This window comes from Marmota monax, unplaced genomic scaffold (genome assembly GCF_021218885.2).
Source record: "Marmota monax isolate L192 unplaced genomic scaffold, Marmota_monax_Labrador192_F-V1.1 WCK01_AAM20220418_F8-fsc00008, whole genome shotgun sequence".
In the NCBI taxonomy this organism is placed as follows: domain Eukaryota; kingdom Metazoa; phylum Chordata; class Mammalia; order Rodentia; family Sciuridae; genus Marmota; species Marmota monax.
Window position 1 is genome coordinate 7652768 of NW_026694432.1, and position 17086 is coordinate 7669853.

At 41.4% G+C, this 17086-nt stretch overlaps 1 protein-coding gene across 2 annotated transcripts in view; it reads right to left on the reverse strand.

Annotated features, from left to right (window-relative positions):
- Positions 1–17086, reverse strand: part of Ccdc30 (coiled-coil domain containing 30) — a 126129-nt gene that overhangs the window by 19320 nt on the left and 89723 nt on the right. For both annotated transcript variants that reach the window (XM_046468816.2, XM_046468817.2), the window contains 2 exons: positions 14270–14414; positions 8019–8131 (listed from right to left, as the gene is read on the reverse strand). In XM_046468816.2, coding sequence (XP_046324772.1) covers positions 8019–8131; positions 14270–14414 — 258 coding nt within the window. The remainder of the gene's footprint in view (positions 1–8018; positions 8132–14269; positions 14415–17086) is intronic.

The window sequence follows — 17086 nt, forward strand, 5'->3', positions numbered from 1 at the left end:
GGGTCTCCACATCTTTGTCTCCTCCCCACCCCCAGTCCATGACCATCATGATTCAGGTGAGTCTTTGATTGGGAATACCCTTTTTTTTTTTTCTTTTGAGAGGGTCTTGCTATGTCACTCAGGCTGTTTTTTTTTTTTTTTTTTTAGTAGGGGAAACCCGCCCCCCCCCAAACAGTGAAGGCTTTCTTCTTCTTTTTTTTTTAAAGAGAGAGTGAGCGAGAATTTTTTAATATTTATTTTTTAGTTCTCGGCGGACACAACATCTTTGTTTGTATGTGGTGCTGAGGATCGAACCCGGGCCACACGCATGCCAGGCGAGCGCTCTACCGCTTGAGCCACATCCCCAGCCCACTCAGGCTGTTTTTGAACTCCTGTATTTAAGTGATCCTCCTGCCTCAGCCTCCCGTGATGCTGAGGGAAAAAACACTGTCTCTTTATCTGCAGCACCCACTGGAAGAAAGCTAAGTGGAAGCTTGTTTTAATTTTGTTACTCCTGGATCTGCTCTAGACCTTTTTCTTATGTTGTTTGAAATCTGCATACTATAATAAACCCTGGCCATGAGTACAACAGCTTTTCTAAATTTTTGTGAGTTGTTACAAGGAGTCTGCAGAGACCAATCTGGCTCTAACTGTGGCCACTTTGCAACGTTGGGGGTTGTCTTTTGCTGGATGTTTTCCCTTCCTTTGCCTGGCATTCTAAGTTCTAAAGTAAAGTTGCACCTAAAATGATTAAGGTGTACAGAATTCACAACATCTGATGACCTTCAATTAACATCAGAATGTGTAACATCCTTCCTTATTCTTTAGTCCCGTGCATCAACTAACACAAAACTTGTACATTGCTGTGAAGTTTAACTCACCAAAAATATGTCTGTCTAAAGAATTACAGAAAGTAGTGCCCCCACCCCGTTATGTTCAATTGAAATTTTCCAACCAAGAAAAAAAGAAAGAAAGAAAAAAAGACTTGCCCTGGATGTTGGAAGTCTCTGCCCTACACATGGTCTTCTGCCCATTGCCCCTGAACTTCCTCTCCCTCCCTATGAAAGTCCTTCTGCATGCCTGAGTTCTCTAAATTTTGGTGGAGAGGATGGCTTGCCCCATTTTCTCAGGGTGTCAGTCCTTCAATAAACCTAGTTTCTTTACCATCACTCTCATTTCCTGTTAGCTTTCAAATGGTGAGCAGGTAGGTGGGCCCAGCAACATGACCCCAGAGCTGGTGATCTTCCTGCTCTACCCACTGCCATAACACCAGCAAACAGCACTGCTTTCTCCTAACGAGATCCTTTTGTACTAGAAGTCGGACCCAGATGGATGGAAAGAACAAAGCAGACTTACTCAGATGCTAATTCTAGCCAAAAGGAATGGAAGAGCTACTCTCAGAGGCCTATGTGCTTGTAAATTATGTCTTACCCTTAAATGTGTTTTTGCAAGACTACTTCATTTTCCAAAATAGCCTTTCCATCCTATTTGCTAAGTGTACACAAAAGAATCATCTGTATGTTTTTCCCTGAGAAGATTTAGTTGCTAGCCAAATACTACTTTGAGAAGTTTAGATGCTGGAGGCCAGATATAGCTTGTCAGAGTATGTGACAGTGATTGGCTGCTCGGGTTGCCCTCAACTCAATTTCTCCTTCTCTTATCATAGACCTCCTGGCTTTTGGCTGGGCACTGGGTTGCTATAGGATGACCTTAGGCCTAAGCCTAAGCAACTCCATTTTAAAACTTCAGTTTGAAACCTGCAGTCTCACCAGGCATACCTAACAGAGCCCTCCAGTACGGCCCTCAGGCACAAACAAGTCACTTCTCGCCACCCCGGTAAACTCAGAGTGAAGTCTCTGGCAGGCTGTCAGCATCTGATAAGAGGAAAATCGGAGAAGATCAGGGTGGGGACCACTAGGCCAGATGTTTACCACAGGATAAATGATAACACTGAGAGACCCAGTGGCAGCTGATAAGGATAGAAAAGGGGGTCAAAAGCCCCAAATTTTGGGTTAAATAATAGAGCAAATGAACACACATTCAGCCCGGCGACAATGATGTCCTCATGCTGAGAACCTGACGAAGACCTGGACTGACATCCCAACACTTTTCATCGTTTGCCTGATCCTCTGCATCTTCCTCACTGTTCTCAAACTCTACAGCCACATCTTGACCCTGGTGAGAGCAGCAACTTCTCCCTAGGACCTCTCCTCAAAGGGCCATCAGATCCACCCCAGGGGAAGCCTGCCTTGGTTCCTGACCTGATCACCACAGTCTGAGTGAATGTGCATCTTAGAGCCTGAGGCTTGAGAGTTTTCATCTGATACTTGAGCTCAGCATGCAGAGGGAATGTCTGCCATGATTAAGTGTGTTTGCAGTGCTTAGAATTAATCTAGAATTGTTTGCTGTGAATTAATCAATCTAGAATTGTTTTGTGTGAATTGATTATGTCTGTATGCAGTGCCCAGCATTAAGGATTGTCACTTTCTTGATTAAGAACCTATAGAGGGGCTGGGGTTGTGGCTCAGCGATAGAGCGCTCGCCTCGCATGTGCAAGACCCTGGGTTCGATCCTCAGCACCACATAAAAATAAATAGGTGAAATAAAGGTACGGTGTCCAACTACAACTGAAAATAAATACTTTAAAAAAAAGAACCTATATTGGGCTGGGGATGTGGCTCAAGCAGTAGCGCGCTCGCCTGGCACGCATGTGGCCCGGGTTCGATCCTCAGCACCACATACAAAACAAAGATGTTGTGTCCGCCGAAAACTAAAAAATAAACATTAAAAAATTCTCTCTCTCTCTCTCTCTTTTTCTCTCTCTCTCTCTCACACTCTCTCTTTAAAAAAAAAAAGAACCTATAGAGTGAAATTGTATTGAGTGATTTGAGTGAATACAGCATTGAAAAGGGCAGAAGCGCGTGGACATTCTTTATTTCTCCCTTTCAACTGCATAAGTCGCACCTTTTGCCACTGTGATAGTTGCCCAGTGTAAGAACTACACTGAATTTCCTTGTAGTGAAACCATGTGAGTAAGTCTGGGCTAACAGAATGTAAGGGGAAATAGCATGCTTTGTTGGAAAATGCAATGCCATCGCCTTTCCCTTCCTTCCTTTTTATTGGCTGGGATGGATATAATAGTGAGCTGTCTTGAGCTACATGAATAAGGAAAACATGTTCAAGAAGCTGGAGCAACAGACAATATAGCAGGTGCCCAGGTTCTGATGCACTGAGCCACCGTAGCAATCCTGAACTGCTTAGGTCTGCATTGTTAGGTAAGAGAGAAGTGTCTCCCTTTTGGAAACTATTTTTATTCAGGGTCTTTGCTACAGTATCTTAATTAATGTAGTTTGCTATATAAAAGTACATTCCTAAAACTGTCTGAGTCCCATTTGGGTTCAGCACCTGCTACATAATATGAGGCACACACTTTGTAAATTGTGTTCACAATTACCACTGCTGTGACTTTGATTCTTTACAAGGAGATATTTCCACTTTGTAAATGATCTCATTTTGCTTTTTACTAGGAATGCTTGGTAAAAGGTATCACTAGCACTGCGTTTCAGCATCCTGAATAGCTTCAGAGATGTAATATCTAGCAGGGTACCAATAATATACCCGTCATCCTCCAGGTTTCCCAGTTGTTTGTAGTAACTTGGATGTTTTGACATAATTGAAAACACAAAATATACTTCTGGAATTTCTTCCACCCATCCTATAATGAGATATTAAAACCCAGTCTATAGTTTCCTATTCCAGATAGCTGCTGTCTCTCTTATCCTGCCTTTTGGATTATTAAAAAATAAATTCAAGCTGGATGCCATGGCACACATCTGTAATCCCAACTACTCAGGTGGCTAAGGCAGGAGGATTGCAAGTTCAAGGCCAGCCTCCACAACTCAGTGAGATCCTGTCTCCAAATAAAAAATAAAAAGGGCCAGGGATGTAGCTCAGTGGTAGAGGGCCTCTGGGTTCCATACCCATTATATCCTTCAAAAAAGAATAAATTTATACTTTAAAGTAAGAGGATAAATTACGGAACATTTGGGGAAAATATCCAACTTCCAGTATCGGTCAATATTATATTATTGTTTTTCCTTCTAGTATTTTTATAGGCATCTCTGTTTAAACATTTTCTTCATTACAATGTTTATCTTACACCCTCTTCATTTGTTATCATAAACATATGATATGTATCATAAGCATTTCTCCATGTTGTTACATAGTTTTGTGGCCACCATCCTTTGTAGCTGTATTATGCTTCATGAAGTGAATGTTTTATACTCTATCTAACTGGCCTCCTAGTTTGGGATATTTAGGTCTCCCTGGGGTGTTTTGCAGGTCTGAGGAGTACATGGACACAGTGCAGCTGGTGGAGCTTAGACCTTCCCTGGCCATTGCTAGCTGGCTATCTGGCACAGATACTGGCTTGGTCTGAAATTCTATTGGCCAACAGGCCCAAAGAACATGTGGATTTTCTATGTTTATTTTTGGCTTTGTTAATTAAACATTATGAGACAGCACAATACTTGGCTTCTAAAATTTAGGACCAACCTTCAGCTTGCGTTCAAGTAAAACCATATTGTTTATTATGTTGATTTCAAAAAGGCAAGGAATTTGTTTCTCTGAAAGAGTGGTTGAAAAAAATGTAAAAAATAATCCTTGTCTGCACAGATCAGGACTTGGGATCAGGAGAGTGAAAACAAAAATGAATCTGGAGTTTTAATGATTCCTCTTATTTTCTTTCATAAATCTGTAGTTTTCAACTCTGGATATACAGTCATATGGCAATGCTTTTAAAAAATATTGATTTGGGCTGGGGTTGTGGTTCAGAGGTGGAGTGCTTGCCTGGTATGTGTGGGGTACTTGGTTCGATTCTCAGCCCCACACATGAATAAATGAATAAAATAAAGCTCCATCAACATCTAAAATAATATTAAAAATATTGATTTATAGGTGCTATGCTGACAGATTTTGATTTAATTAATCTATGTTGGGACCCAGGCATGTGGAGCCAAGATGAAGATCTACTTTGCTAAAGGCAAATAACATAGTAAAATACTCAGCCTCATCCCAGCCATCAAGATTTCAAAATACAATGACAGCTGGGCACAGTGGCACACACCTGTAATCCCAGCAGCTTGGGAGGCCAAGGCAGGAGGATAACAAGTTCAAAGCCAGCCTCAGCAACTTAGCAAGGAGCTAAGTGACTCAGGGAGATCCTATCTCTAAATAAAATACAAAAAAGGGTTGGGGATGTGGCTCAGTGGTTAAGCACCCTTACGTTCAATCCTTAGAACCTCCCCTTCCCCCAAAGTGACAATTTCTGACTACAAGCACACATTAAAATAATGGAATATACCAAACAAAAGTCAGACCAAAAAAAAAAAAAAAAAGATTACATACAGGAGATTGGGGTGGTGGTTGTCAAAACTCATCCAATTGTACATTAAAAAATCTTTTGTTTATTGAATGTAAATTATACCTCAATCCAAACAAAGAATATTAGGGACATTTTCATCAGGGTCTAGGCACTTCCCATCAATAGTGGTACCCAATGCAAATGAAGATGTAGAGAAATTGCTACTCTTCTATATGATGGAACACATTTTAGTAGGCTGCTTCTAGATGTTTGTCAATACATTTTAAGGTCCATAGTTCTATAACAATAAATTTTAAAATGAGAAAAAATATATAAAAATTATTTTTTTCAGCGTCATTTTGAATAAAAATATTCAACCATTGGAGCACTGACTAATTCCTAACTAAATTAGGGTTGTGTTGTGACAGTTAATTCCTGCAGACCTAAAAGTAACCTAAAATGTTTAGCTGCTTTTCCTGCTTGGCACTAACTTCTGGTCAAGGCATGAAATATGCTAATTAAAACAATGTGGCTTCATAACCACTGGCTCAAGGAGTATCATGGCATTTTGTACCAGTTTGTCAGCATTGTTTATTGGTAACACTGAGAATGATGATTTGTGCTGGTCTCAGTGAGACCCAAAGAAAGCTCTGCTCTTGAGGCGGGTGACACAGCAGGAATAGGCTTATATGTAGAACATAAAAATAAAATCTGAGACTCATGGGTTTCCTGGTTCTGAGGTCTTCAGTGATACATGGTTTCTGTTCTGAAAGAGGAAATACATCTGCCATAGTTCTTGCAGAGGGAGGGCCACTGTCAACTCCTGCCTAACTTCTCTGGACCCCTTGCTTCAGAGACACCCAGGGGCTGTAATGCAAACCTCTCTCCTAATGCTGTTGCTGTATTATATCTTGCAATAAGTTATGCATGTGTGAGCATGTCATTTTGGGTTCTCTTAGTTTTTAGCAATCCAACTGCCAGTGTTATTCCAAGGGCATACCAACTTTTAAAAAATATTTTATGAATACAAATTCAAAGGCTATAGCAACAAAGCGCAATGGCCTATGAGATATTAAGAGAAAAAGAATACAGAGCTGGCAAGTGTGGCTCAGTGGTGGAGCACTTGCCTGGCATGCATGAGGCCCTGGGTTTGATTCCCAGCACCATAGAAAGAAGGAAAGAAAGAAATAGAATATTTTGAGACGGGGTCTCACTAAGTTGTGGAGGCTGGCCTGGAATTTGCAATCCTCCTACCTCAGCCTCAATAACTTGGATAACAGGTCTGAATCACCACATCTGGCTACACAATATTTTTTAAATCATTAATACCATCAATATAGTAGGTAGGTAAGAGAATAAGGAACTTGAACCTATAGGAGGACCAGAGCAGAGAGGTAGGTGGGTCATGGAAAAAGCACAAGAAATAAATATAATAATAGCACTGCCATGTGCCAGACATTGTGCTAAGTCAGCACTCTCCAGAGATCCACTCACTTAGGTCTCAACCACTTTATGAGATAAATACTGTTATCTTGTATATTTTAAAGAGAGGAGCCTCCGGCACAAAGAGGTTTTATAACTCGCGCAAAGTTAGCAATTCTAGTAGAGCCAGGATTTGTCACTAGGCACTGTGGCTCCAGAGTCCATTTTCTCCATTACTTTGCTCCATTGCTTCAGAGAGGAGGAAAGGAAAAAGACTCAGGTAGAATTATGAGCAGAAAATGGAAAAGATAATAACTTCAGATTTTTTTTTTTTTTTTTTTTTTTTGCGTATGTGAGATTCTGGGCAAGCACACTCCCACTGAGCTACATCCCAGCCCTTTATGTTTTTATTTTGAGACAGGGCTCATTAAGTTGGTGAGGCTGACCTCAAACTTGTGATCCTCCTGCTTTAGCCTCCTGAGTCCCTGGGTTATAGGCCTGGGTCACCATGCCCAGGGCTCCTCCTCTTTTTTTTTTTTTTTAAAGACATAGGTTTCACTATATGGTCCAGTTCTGTGTGGCCTTGAACTCTTGGGCTCAGGTGATCCTCCTCCCTCAGCCTCCCAAGTCACAGGGACCACAGACATGCATAAATGGGCCTACTTAGGAACATTCATTTTAATTGAGTATCTACTATATACCAGGGAGTATGGATAAAAAAATGAATAAGATCATGGCTCATGCCCTTGAAGAGGCTGTGGTCTGGTGAGGGAGACTGATAGTAAATCATGTTATTTGAAAACATCATGGCCAATTCTGAAATAAGTACAGAGAAGCATTTACAAGGGATTATGGCGGGTGTCAAAAAAGGCATCTTTGAGGAGGTGATTCCTAGTCTAAGAATTAGAAGTTAAAATGAAGAGTTGGAATAGGGAGAGGGTGGTCCAGGCTGAGGAGAGTATGTGAGGGGGAAAAACCCGAAGGCAAGTATAATTTTGGAAAAAACAAGTTAGATATTGACTGAGCTCCATAAGCGGAAATGCCCTTCTCTTCCTCACCCTCTCTATTGGGAAGAAACTGGGCCCCAAATCTTCCCAGGAAAAGCCTGGTAGTGGGAACTTCCAGGGCCTCAGGGAAATCATGATGGCACCTTGAAAGACTGCTTTGGGAGCACCCAGCGCTTTGCTCTGGGGTGGGCTCAGCCAGGAGCAGCTGTTCTACAGTTTTCCTCCAAAGGGAACCCGCTTTTGTTTACCTCACATGCTCATCAAACTGCTCCAAAAATTGCACACATCTTTCCCATAGAGCTTCTTTCTCTTGCTGTAATCCCGACAGCTTCTCTGACAATTCCTGATTGCTCTTGATATGCTGAAAAACATTAGAGAGAGAGAGTCTTTGCCAGCGAAGGTGTGATGTGGAGGGGAAGGTAAATTGGCAAAGCTTTTCTGCAGAAAAAAGCTTACAGACACTCCAGCTCTGAGATCAGAGTCACTTCATGTGACTCCTATCCTTCCAGAGCTCCCCAAGGCCAGCGGCTGCTTCCCTTGACTTTTGTTCCCCAAGCCTTCTCAAGAATTTTGTAAGCATTTAATTCTCTATATAAAAATCTTCCAGCTGAAAGTACTGTGGTATTAGGACATATGATTTTTGGTCTTTGAACACAGTTCCTGGCTGATAACTCCCTTTCCAAGGAAGTTTTAGAAACTCTACCCTGTCTTTAGCTGGTCATATGACCCTCCTCATTCCAAAAGGGGTCCTCACTGTACCCTGAAGGGAGGCATGTTGTTGCACAGAGAAGCCAAGAAGCTGAATAAGGTGCCCCACTCAGCCTATCAGCAATCTCACCTATGCTATAAGTCCCCATATAAACCTAAGAAGATGGGGTCAGAAGCTTGCAGAAGGCAAACAAAAATGCACCCACGCACTGGGAGTGTAGTGCACCCTAACCCCTTGGGGGCAGAAGCTCCTGCACTCAAGACCCTTTCAGAACTTCCCCTTTGTAATAAACCAGTAAATGTAAGTATAGTGTTTCCTTGAGTTCTGTAAGTCATTGTGACAAACTAGTCAAACTTGAGGAGGGGGTAGTGAGAACCCCAAAATATGACTGTTGGTAAGAAGTTCCACAGGCCTGGATTTTCTGCTAGGACCAAAGTGAGAACAGACTTGGGGAATGAGCCCTCTACTCTTGGTCTCTGATGCTATCTCCAGGTAGACTGTGTCAGAACTGAATGCCCAGCTGGAGTCCACTGCTGCTGGGGAGAGTGCTCCTGTCCTTCAAGGTCAGAGTTTTCTGAGTAGATTGGTGTGGTATGAGAGCAGAGGGAAAAAGAAGCAGTTTGTTTTTTCATAACCTAAGTATATAAAACACAAACAATTTTCTCCACCTAATCTTGACTGATAAGGTATTTGGTTCTTAAAGTGGCTCAAAGTTTAAGATGGGCATGGTGGCGCACACCTATAATCCCAGAGCTTCGGAGGCTAAGAAAGGAGGATTGCAAGATCAAGACCAGCCTCAGCAGTGAGGTTCTAAGCAACTTAGTGAGACCCCGTCTCAAAATAAAAAATAAAAAGGACTGGGGATGTGACTCAGTGGTTAAGCATCCCTGGTACAAAAAAAAAACAAAACAAAAAAACCCTCAAAGTTGGGAAACTGACCTGGTTATATTTGAAAGTTCAGGTCAAAATGCTTGAGGCCAGTAGTAGTTCAGATTCTGAATTTCTTTTAGATTTTGGACTTTGTGTTTACCTAATATACAGATGAGACCGAAGTCCAAAGACAAAATTGTTTTATATAGATCTTATCCACACAGCCTGAAGGTAATTTTATACAAGTTTTTAATGTACCTGCATTTTGACTATGAACCATCACATGAGGTCAGGTGTGGTATATTCTACTTGGGGTGCATGTTGACACTCAAAAAGAGTTGTTGTTGTTTATTTATTGTTATAGACAGGGTCTCACTATGTTGTTCAGGCTGGCCCTCAATTCTCCTGGGCTCAGACAGTCTCCTTCCTCAACCTTCTGAGTAGCTTATATTGCAGAAATGTGCCACTGTGCCCAACTCAAAAATTTCAGATTTGGGAGCATTTCTGACTTCAGATTTTTTTTTATTGGTTGTTCAAAACATTACAAAGCTCTTGACATATTGATTTCAAATTTTTGGATCAGGGATGCTCACATGTAGTGTGATTTTGTCACTAGTACTAGTAACATGTGCCAAAAGAGTTTATAAAATTATCAACTTTTAATTGCCTGTAATGAAGAGCTTTCAGCAATCACATGACTATTACAAATAATGTTATAATTGAGAACTACAAGGACCTAGGGTGAGCTTGCCACCTCTGACCCTGTTAATGAACTTACAAGGAAAAATATGCAACTTGGGGATTTAATTCCTGGAACAAGGCATAGAGAGTTTCTGTCAGTAACTTAAAGGAAACTTTCTTGTAGCCAGAAGGCCAATGTAACTAAAACCCAAATCTCAAATTTCATCAAATGGTTGTACATTTATAACATAAATTTATCACATAGTCCTGCCAGGTATCTTATGTGAATTGGGTTTTGGGACTGCATGGAAACCTGAGGATTGGGAATAAAAACATTTGAGAAGACCTCCAAATTCAACAAGCTTCTCTTGCCAACATCAGCAGGTCTTCCTCTACTATCTGAAGAGATGAACCACCCCTGCTTTGAGGACTCTATTGATTTCTTTTTTTTTTTTAATTGGTTGTTCAAAACATTACAAAGCTCTTGACATATCATATTTCATAATTTGATTCAAGTGGGTTATGAACTCCCATTTTTACCCCGTATACAGATTGCAGAATCACATCGGTTACACATCCACGTTTTTACATATTGCCATACTAGTGACTGTTGTATTCTGCTATCTCTCCTATCCTCTACTATCCCCCCTCCCATCTTCTCTCTCTACCCCATCTACTGTAATTCATTTCTCTCCCTTGTTTTTTTTTTCCTTTCCCCTCACATCCTCTTATATGTAATTTTGTATAACAATGAGGGTCTCCTTCCATTTCCATGCAATTTCCCTTCTCTCTCCCTTTCCCTCCCACCTCTCGTCCCTGTTTAATGTTAATCTTTTTCTCATGCTCTTCCTCCCTGCTCTGTTTTTAGTTGCCCTCCTTATATCAAAGAAGACATTTGGCATTTGTTTTTTAGGGATTGGCTAGCTTCACTTAGCATAATCTGCTCTAATGCCATCCATTTCCCTGCAAATGCCATGATTTTGTCATTCTTTAGTAATACTCCATTGTGTATAAATGCCATATTTTTTAAATCCATTCATCTATTGAAGGGCATCTAAGTTGGTTCCACAGTCTAGCTATTGTGAATTGTGCTGCTATGAACATCGATGTAGCAGTATCCCTATAGTACGCTCTTTTAAGGTCTTCAGGGAATAGTCCGAGAAGGGCAATAGTTGGGTCAAATGGTGGTTCCATTCCCAGCTTTCCCAGGAATCTCCATACTGCTTTCCAAATTGGCTGCACCAATCTGCAGTCCCACCAGCAATGTACAAGTGTACCCTTTTCCCCACATCCTCGCCAGCACTTGTTGTTGTTTGACTTCCTAATGGCTGCCAATCTTACTGGAGTGAGATGGTATCTTAGGGTGGTTTTGATTTGCATTTCTCTGACTGCTAGAGATGGTGAGCATTTTTTCATGTACTTGTTGATTGATTGTATATCCTCCTCTGAGAAGTGTCTGTTCAGGTCCTTGGCCCATTTGTTGACTGGGTTATTTGTTTTCTTATTGCTTAATTTTTTGAGTTCTTTGTATACTCTGGATATTAGGGCTCTATCTGAAGTGTGAGGAGTAAAGATTTGTTCCCAGGATGTAGGCTCCATATTTACCTCTCTTATTGTTTCTCTTGCTGAGAAAAAACTTTTCAGTTTAAGTAAGTCCCATTTGTTGATTCTAGTTATTAACTTTTGTGCTATGGGTGTCCTATTGAGGAATTTGGAGCCCGACCCCACCGACTGTAGATCGTAGCCAACTTTTTCTTCTATCAGACGGCGCGTCTCTGATTTGATATCAAGCTCCTTGATCCATTTTGAATTCACTTTTGTGCATGGCGAGAGAAAGGGATTCAGTTTCATTTTGTTGCATATGGATTTCCAGTTTTCCCAGCACCATTTGTTGAAGATGCTATCCTTCCTCCATTGCATGCTTTTAGCTCCTTTATCAAATATAAGATAGTTGTAACTTTGTGGATTAGTCTCTGTGTCCTCTATTCTGTACCATTGGTCCACCCGCCTGTTTTGGTACCAGTACCATGCTGTTTTTGTTACTATTGCTCTGTAATATAGTTTGAAATCTGGAATCGCTATACCGCCTGATTCACACTTCCTGCTTCCAATATATACATTCAATGCTCCAAGTATCCCTCTATGTATTACTTTTGCTATATCCCACAGATTTTGATAAGTAATATTTTCATTTAGCTTGAAGTATTTTTTTTTTCTTTGACCCATGTGTTATTTAGAAGTCTGTTCCTTAATTCTCCAAATATTTGGGTGTTTTCCAGCTATCTTTCTGGTATTGGTTTTTAGTTTAATTCCATATGGTCTGAAAGCAGACACTGTAGGATACCTATTTTTTTTACATTTGTTAAGGTGTAGTTTACATCCTAGAATGTGTTCCATCTTGGAGATTTTCCATATTAGCTGGAAAAGTATATGTAATCTGCTATTGTTGGGTGAAACCATCTATAGATTTTCATTATATTCAACATATTCTCACCAAAGTTTTGCCCTTTTGGATCTATTTCAGTTTTTCCTTTTTTTTTTCCCCCTCCAGTGCTGGGGATCAAACCCAGAGCCTCACACCTACTAGGAAAGCACTTTTCCACTAAGCTACATCCCCAGGCCTTTTTATGTTTCGAGGCAAGATCTCATGAAATTGCTGCAGCTGGCCTTCAACTTGAAGTATTTTTACATTTGTCTTGAGATCCCCCTACCTCAAACTCCTGAGAAGGTGGGAGTACAGACTTTGAACTCACTTCTCTGCTGGATCCATTTGTTGATTTTTTTTTTTTTTTTTTGGTTTGTTCAGGATGGAGTGGGGATGATTTCTGAAGCTTCTATAACCACCCCCTTCCCCACAAGGACAGGATTTAGAGAGCTTCTGGGTTGCTGAGCATGTGGAGGTAAGGGATGGTGGTGAGCCCAGTGAGGATTCAGAGCTCTGCGTCCCTCCCCACATACCTTGCCCTATGCACATCTCTTCCATCTGTCTGTTTCTGAGTTGTGCCCTTTTATAATAAGCCAGTAACCTTGTAAATACAAACGGTTTTCTTGAGATTTGTGAGTCATTCTACAAACAGTCAAACTCCATGTGGGTTTAGGAACTTTGGCTTTACAGCTGGTGGCCAGAAACACAGGGGAAACCTGGACTTGCAATTAGCATCTGAAGTGGGGCAGTCTGTGGGACTGATTACTTATGGGAGATAGAGTCAGAACTGAGTTAAGTTTTTGTGTGCCCTGTTGGGGTCCACAGAGAATTGGAGAATTGCTTGGTGTAGGGAAAACACACATCTGGATTAGAGTGATGTATTTAGAGTGGCGTGAGTATAGAAAGAAAAAATGGTTTTCCTGGCTTAGTGTTCACTAGCGGGCAGATGAATGGGCAGCAAGCAGACAGGACATCGGAAGGGGCTTCAAGGAGAGTTCCTGCAATTTCCCCACCTTGGTGAGGTAGGAGGTGGCTTCCCTGTGGCTTCTAAACTTCCGTGTGTATGGAAAGCCAGCAGCAGTTCCTCCTGACTCCCTTCCAACAGCTTGATAAGCATCTCTCCTCCTATATTAAATCCCTCCTTGCTTGTTTTGTGGCTTAGGACACGCCACCCTAAAACATCACTGTAAGGAGACCAAAATATGCCGCCCTAAAATAGAGTTCTTTGGCATATTGCAAGTTGGTTATTCTGAGAGACTGCAGACACAGAAGTAGCTCTGAAAAGTTGTCCTTCTACAAAAGGAATGTACATCAACACAGGAGATCTAGATTAGTAAAATGTGTGTCAGGAAGAGGGCTGCTCCAGACAACTTCTATTACTCAGGAGACTTTGATCTGCATGTAAGGCCACCTCTACTCACCCTATAGCTCCTCCCCGGCCCTCCCACAACTTGTTCCTATCCTGCCCCAGAGGCCCCAAGCTCCTGTTTCCCTTCTGTAGCTCGGGGGGGGGGGGGGGGGGGGGGGGGGGGGGGGGCCTGTATAAACTTCAGCCATCTGACCCTTCACATTTTATGGGACTCCCATTTGAGTATGTGTGTAATGAAAACAGCTTCTCTCCTATTTTTGTTGGTAGCCCAGTCAAAGAACCTGGAAGGATACGGAGAAGGCATTTCCCCTCCCCTCCACTTGACATACCTAGAATAGATTCTGCTTTCTCGAAAGAACCCTGACTAAACTTAATGAATAATAATTAGCTATTACTCAGGTATGAGAACAGGAAAAGCAAGAAGCCTATCTATGGACTTTCTTACCTCATTAGATTTTTTTTTTTCATTTTCCAGTTGGTTGAGCAGGGCCTCCTGTTGCTGAGCCACGGTCATTTTCAATTGATTGTCTTCATCCTGTAAGGTTCTCACTTTCCTTTGTAGCTCATTTACAGTATGATCTAGGAGCTTCCTGAAGGCAATGAATACATGTTAAGTCACACTTTGAAAATGAAACTCAGACCCAAAATCTCTATGCCATCGCAGGGGATTTTTGTCCAAGGAAATAGGGTATGTGTCCATAAAATAAAAGGACTAACCCAGGGAACCTCCCTCTTTTGGATACAAGTTTTTCTAAGAATTTCTTTGTTCTTTGTCTCACTGTCAAGATAACCCTACGGGGAAGAAATGATCTTTCTTTTTTTCAGAGATGAGGTGCTGTGGCAGAGAGAGAGAGCAGCCAGGAAAGAGCTGAGGTGGGGCTCTAGCCCTGAATCCCATATTCATTCAGTGCCTTATTAGGGGAGACCTTGATCCTTTGGGTTCACTGTAAGGCTGTTGGTTAGAAGCACCATAGACACTAATGTACATGTTAGCACTGCTACAGTTAAATCACAAATGAGCCCGCACTTGATGAGGAAATTCACCCTTTTCTAAGAGTGTCATTAGCTCTTTGTTTCTTCAGAAAGAGTCTTAGCAGACTACAGTTTCTAGAGAGAGTTCTGAGGATTTCAGACCAAGGTCTTCTGGACCTAGAAGGCTCATCATAAAGAATATGATAATGGTAATGATGAAATAGTACTCGTGGGCAAAAATTCTACCAAATGCTAGCGAGGTAAAATACTAACACTGAACAGAGAAGTTTGCTTTCTCTATCTTCAGTATTCTGAGAAGGCAGTGAATTTTGGGGGGATGATTTATATTTGAGACATGGGCTCATTGCTTTCCACCTCTAGTTCTCATGTTTCTTGCATATAAGTGCAGGTTCTCCAAGAATTTCTTACAGCTTACTTTCTACCATTCATACCCATTCTCAATATCCCCTTGTCAATTCATTCTCTCTCTCTCTCTCTCTCTCTCTCTCTCTCTCTCTCTCTCTTGGTACCAGAAATTGAACCCAGGGGTGCTTAACCACTGAGCCACATCCCCAGCCCTTTTTATTTAGAGATAGGGTTTTGGTAAATTGTTGAGACTAGCCTCAAACTTGTAATCCCCTGCCTCAGCTTCCTGAGCTGTTGAGATTACAGGTGTGCGCCACTATGCCTGGCTTTTTCTTTTTTTGCTACTAGTAGTATTTGAACCCAGGAGTACTCTATCACTGAGCTATATCCCCAGACCTTTTATTTTTTTATTTTTAGATAGGATCTCACTAAGTTGCCAAGGCTGGTCTTGAACTTGCAATCCTCCTACCTCAGCTTCCTCAGTAGCTGCATTTACAGGCAGGTGCTGGCGTTCTCTCCCACCCATCATTTCTGTGTTGTCTAACCCTCTGCATGTCTACCTGAGCAATTCCCTGATACTCGTGCCTCTTTCTCCTTTAGGGTTCCACTCTCAATTCCTGAACAAGGGACCAGACTTAGAGAGAGATTAAGCCTTGGAACTGAAAGGGAAGTATTAATTTGCAGGAATTAAAAAAGAAAAACCCTTCAGCTATCTGCAGTAAAATTCGGGGTTGAAAATGGAAATTGAAAAATAGGAAGTAAAAATTTAAAAAGTAACCCATGAGCATGTTAGAATTAGTTTATATATTACATATAGATTTTCGATAATGAAAGACATAGAAATCATGGATGGTGAGACATCCTGTTGCAGAGCTTGAGTCTCTTTGCCAATCCATCCTTCACACAGCAGCCAGTGTTCCTCCTAAATCACAATCTAATCATACCATCCACCATCTTTCCTCCCATCTTTCCTTTTTGAGAAAGGAAGGCAAGTGCTCTCCCACGTTCACACTACCTTAAAATCCTTCAGTGGCTCCCCTCATTGTTCTTTAAGGTAAAGTCCAAACTGTTCAATGTGGCTTGTGAGGCTCTGCATGAACTAGGCCCATCTACCTACAAGCCTTGTTTTCTTGCCACTTGCCCTAGCCTCAAACATCGCTTTCCAGCTCCTTCCTTCGCAGTCATTCTCCACACGGTTACTCTCCCCTTCCCTTCTTCCTCTTCTAGGTCCCCTTTGCCTAATAAGCTCCCAAGCTTCCTCATACCAAGTGCTTCATTCTCAGCCTAAAGAAAGCTTTTGGAAGCTCCTGAGCTCCACAGGTGCCCCTGAATGTTCTGTTATAGTAACCCAACCCTCCTTTAGTACCAACCACACTTCACTGTAGTTCCAAAGTCTCACACACAAAGATATTCATTATATCATTATTTATAATAGCAAAAAATGTCTAAAAGACACTAAACCAAGTACACTGGTATACACCTATAGTCCCAACTTGTGAGGCTAAGGCAGAGGGTGACTTGCACCCAGGAGCTCAAGGACAACCTGGGCAACAAGCAAGAATGTGTCTTGAAAAAATAAATAAAAGACAATATATATCTATGTGTACTGGTCAGGGTTCTCTAAGAAATAGAAACAATAGAAATATATATATATATATATATATATATATATATATATATATATATATATATATATATATATATGCATGAAACCAAAAGCTGAAGCTTGACATGGTGGCATGTGTCTATAATTCCAGCAGCTTGGGAGGCTGAGGCAGGAGGATCACAAGTTCAAAGCTAGGCTGAGGCAGGAGGATCGCAAGTTTAAAGCTAGCCTCAGCAACTGTGAGGCACTAAACAACTCAGTGAGACCCTGTCTCTAAATAAAATACAAAATAGGGTTAAGGATGTGGCTCAGTAGTCA